General features: G+C 32.8%; 1 protein-coding gene across 3 annotated transcripts in view; it reads left to right on the top strand.

The window, feature by feature from the left end:
- Positions 1 to 1,237: 1,237 nt before the first annotated feature.
- The window catches only part of LOC107589921 (docking protein 6-like), a 106,450-nt gene continuing 105,104 nt past the window's right edge, over positions 1,238 to 2,583 (top strand). For all 3 annotated transcript variants that reach the window (XM_016278494.1, XM_016278495.1, XM_016278496.1), the window contains exon 1: positions 1,238 to 1,435. In XM_016278494.1, coding sequence (XP_016133980.1) covers positions 1,370 to 1,435 — 66 coding nt within the window. In that variant the 5' untranslated portion in view covers positions 1,238 to 1,369. The remainder of the gene's footprint in view (positions 1,436 to 2,583) is intronic.

The following is a 2,583-nucleotide window of genomic DNA, read 5'->3' as shown; positions in this document are numbered from 1 at the left end:
TGCTATAGGGCAGGCTATGCCTAATATAAAATAACAAATAACTTGCAAAAAGTTTAATAGGTAGCCTATACAAAACTGGAAATGAGTAAACATGTATAATATATAACCAGATAAATAAGAAACGTAGAACGTTTATTAGCAAAACGAATGTCAAATAAAATAAATAAATGACACAAAGTTTAAATAAAGTAAAAATCAGCAAATATTGTGGAACCAATTAAATAAGAAATGAATGTTTAAAAAACACCAAATCACCTTAGATAAACGGCAAACGTCAACAGGCTTTTCCAAATCCAAAATATTGGCAAACAGGTGCTTTTGCATCTGGTTTCGAAACTAAATCATCCGCGATCGTCTTGTCTGTCTCACCTCCCTCTTCTTGTCAGTCAGCTCGACTCACTCTCCTCACTGGAGAAATGAAATCTGATCTGTGATGCGACTGTCGTTCGGCACGCTGCATTGAGCAGCCGCGTTCAGTTTTTAATTGTAGCGTCTGTTCTTTTATTGAACTAAAAGATTTTTATTTCTATAAAAAATCAAAACGACGGTGGGGGTCGGTGCCGCGGTGGGCAAGGGACGTAACCGGTGTTGCGGCTTAACACTGCTTTGTTGCAACCACAACTGATTCTGAGGAACTACATTGTTTGGTGGAAGAATACTGTTTTTATTAATATCATTCTTTATATTTATAACAGCTAAGCGTCGTGCCTAACAACGCCTCTTAGCTGTTATAAAGTAAACTACGGCTTCTTGGGGCTTATTGCTTTAGTCCACAATAAATTATATATAATATAATTATATATACACATATACACACAGACTAGAATCCTATACATATAAAGGATTTTACAAGGTAGATTGATCTTGATACTAATAATCATAATCGAGTTTTTATTTTATTTATTTATTTATTTATTATTATTATTATTATTATTATCATCATCATATTATTATATTATTGTTGGTCTTATATTAGCTATACAGCTGTTAATTTTTTATTTCCACATCTAAAGAAAATTTCCTGTGCCTTTGTGAAGTGAAATAACATATTCTCAAAAACATAAACCCACAATATCATTCATTCATTCATTCATTCATTCATTCATTCATTCATTCTTTAATTTTTGATTCAATTTTAAGCAAGTAAGTATTTGTCTGCGTCCACCCCCCTGACAGTCCTCTCATGGTGCATTCCAGGAAGCTGCTCTCTTCGCTGAATTAAATCATCTGACGCGCGCGCTGTCTCCCCACTCTCGGGTGGGATGAGCGGTTCTCGCCGGTTACCCGAGCAGCGGCGGCGGCGGCACTTGCACTGACTTCTTAGGGGACTCGCAGCCAAGACGAGGAAGAGGACAGAGAGGCTGTTAGGATGGCTTCAAACTTCAACGACATAGTGAAGCAGGGCTACGTGAGGATTCGGAGTAAGAAACTGGGGGTGAGTAGTCAGGATCTGCTGGACGTTACTGTGTGCTCAGTCATTTCAGGGCATCTCTATTTAAAAGTGCTTGATCAAGAACACTCTATCAACGTGCACGAGCTACTCATGCTACTTTTAGTTTTTTCTTAATGGCCTGTTATTTATTTTTCAGCATATATTTATTATTCATATAGCTTAAATCCTGCTCTGATAAAATCCATCTGAACAGGTAGATAATTATTAAACAATAACGATAATAATTGCTTTGGCTTACTTCTTGTGCTTTGAGCAAATGTGGGTTGTTTAAAAAAACAAATTTTCCTACCATAAACAGAGTAGGTATATGCTTTAGGCAATATTATTTATGTATTTGTTTAAATAGTTTTATTATCAAAGCTGTAATAGACTTTTATGTCTGTTAAGAAGATGAATTGTTTATTATATTTTAAAAAGTTAATCAATAATCTGCTGTCTACAGTAGTTTCTTTGCCTATATATGAGAAGTCAGGAATTAGTCAAGTCTCCAGATGCAGCATCATCTGTTTAGTGTCCTCCTGATTCTGCAGCTGTGAATAGAGCGAGTTCTGTAGGTCATCAGGGCTGTGTGATACAGCAGGTGAATTCATCCAACCAGGAAAGATGAATACATTCATACACAGTCATATGACATGCCGATTATAGTTTTATAGCAGGGTAGGAGGTTTGATGAGTTTTACAGGGTATTTATTGAAGTTTATTGGCCAAACTTGATTTTTTATTAAATTCGTTTTGGTGAAACGCCCCTAACTGTAGCAGTGCAATCCAATATTCATTTCAGCTTTACACATTATACACAATATGCAAAACAAAGAAATTATGTATATACAAAATAAACTTGTTTTTTTTGTTCTTTTAATTTACTTTTAAATAAATAAAAATGAATCAAAATATATAGAAATCACTCATTTTTATTTAGTATATAAATATATAAAATAAATAAATAAATATAGAAATGTATACAATTCTTCATTTGTATTTTTTCTTATTTATTTTACATAGAAAAAATGGTTCAATATTTCTAAAAGTTTATTCTGCTACTGCATTGTACATTATATATATATATATATATATATATATATATATATATATATATATATATATATATATATATATTTTTTTTTTTTTTT

The sequence above is a fragment of the Sinocyclocheilus grahami genome, unplaced genomic scaffold, assembly GCF_001515645.1.
Source record: "Sinocyclocheilus grahami isolate Dianchi unplaced genomic scaffold, SAMN03320097.WGS_v1.1 scaffold122.1, whole genome shotgun sequence".
NCBI classification, from domain to species: domain Eukaryota; kingdom Metazoa; phylum Chordata; class Actinopteri; order Cypriniformes; family Cyprinidae; genus Sinocyclocheilus; species Sinocyclocheilus grahami.
This window is presented reverse-complemented; position numbering and strand designations above follow the sequence as displayed.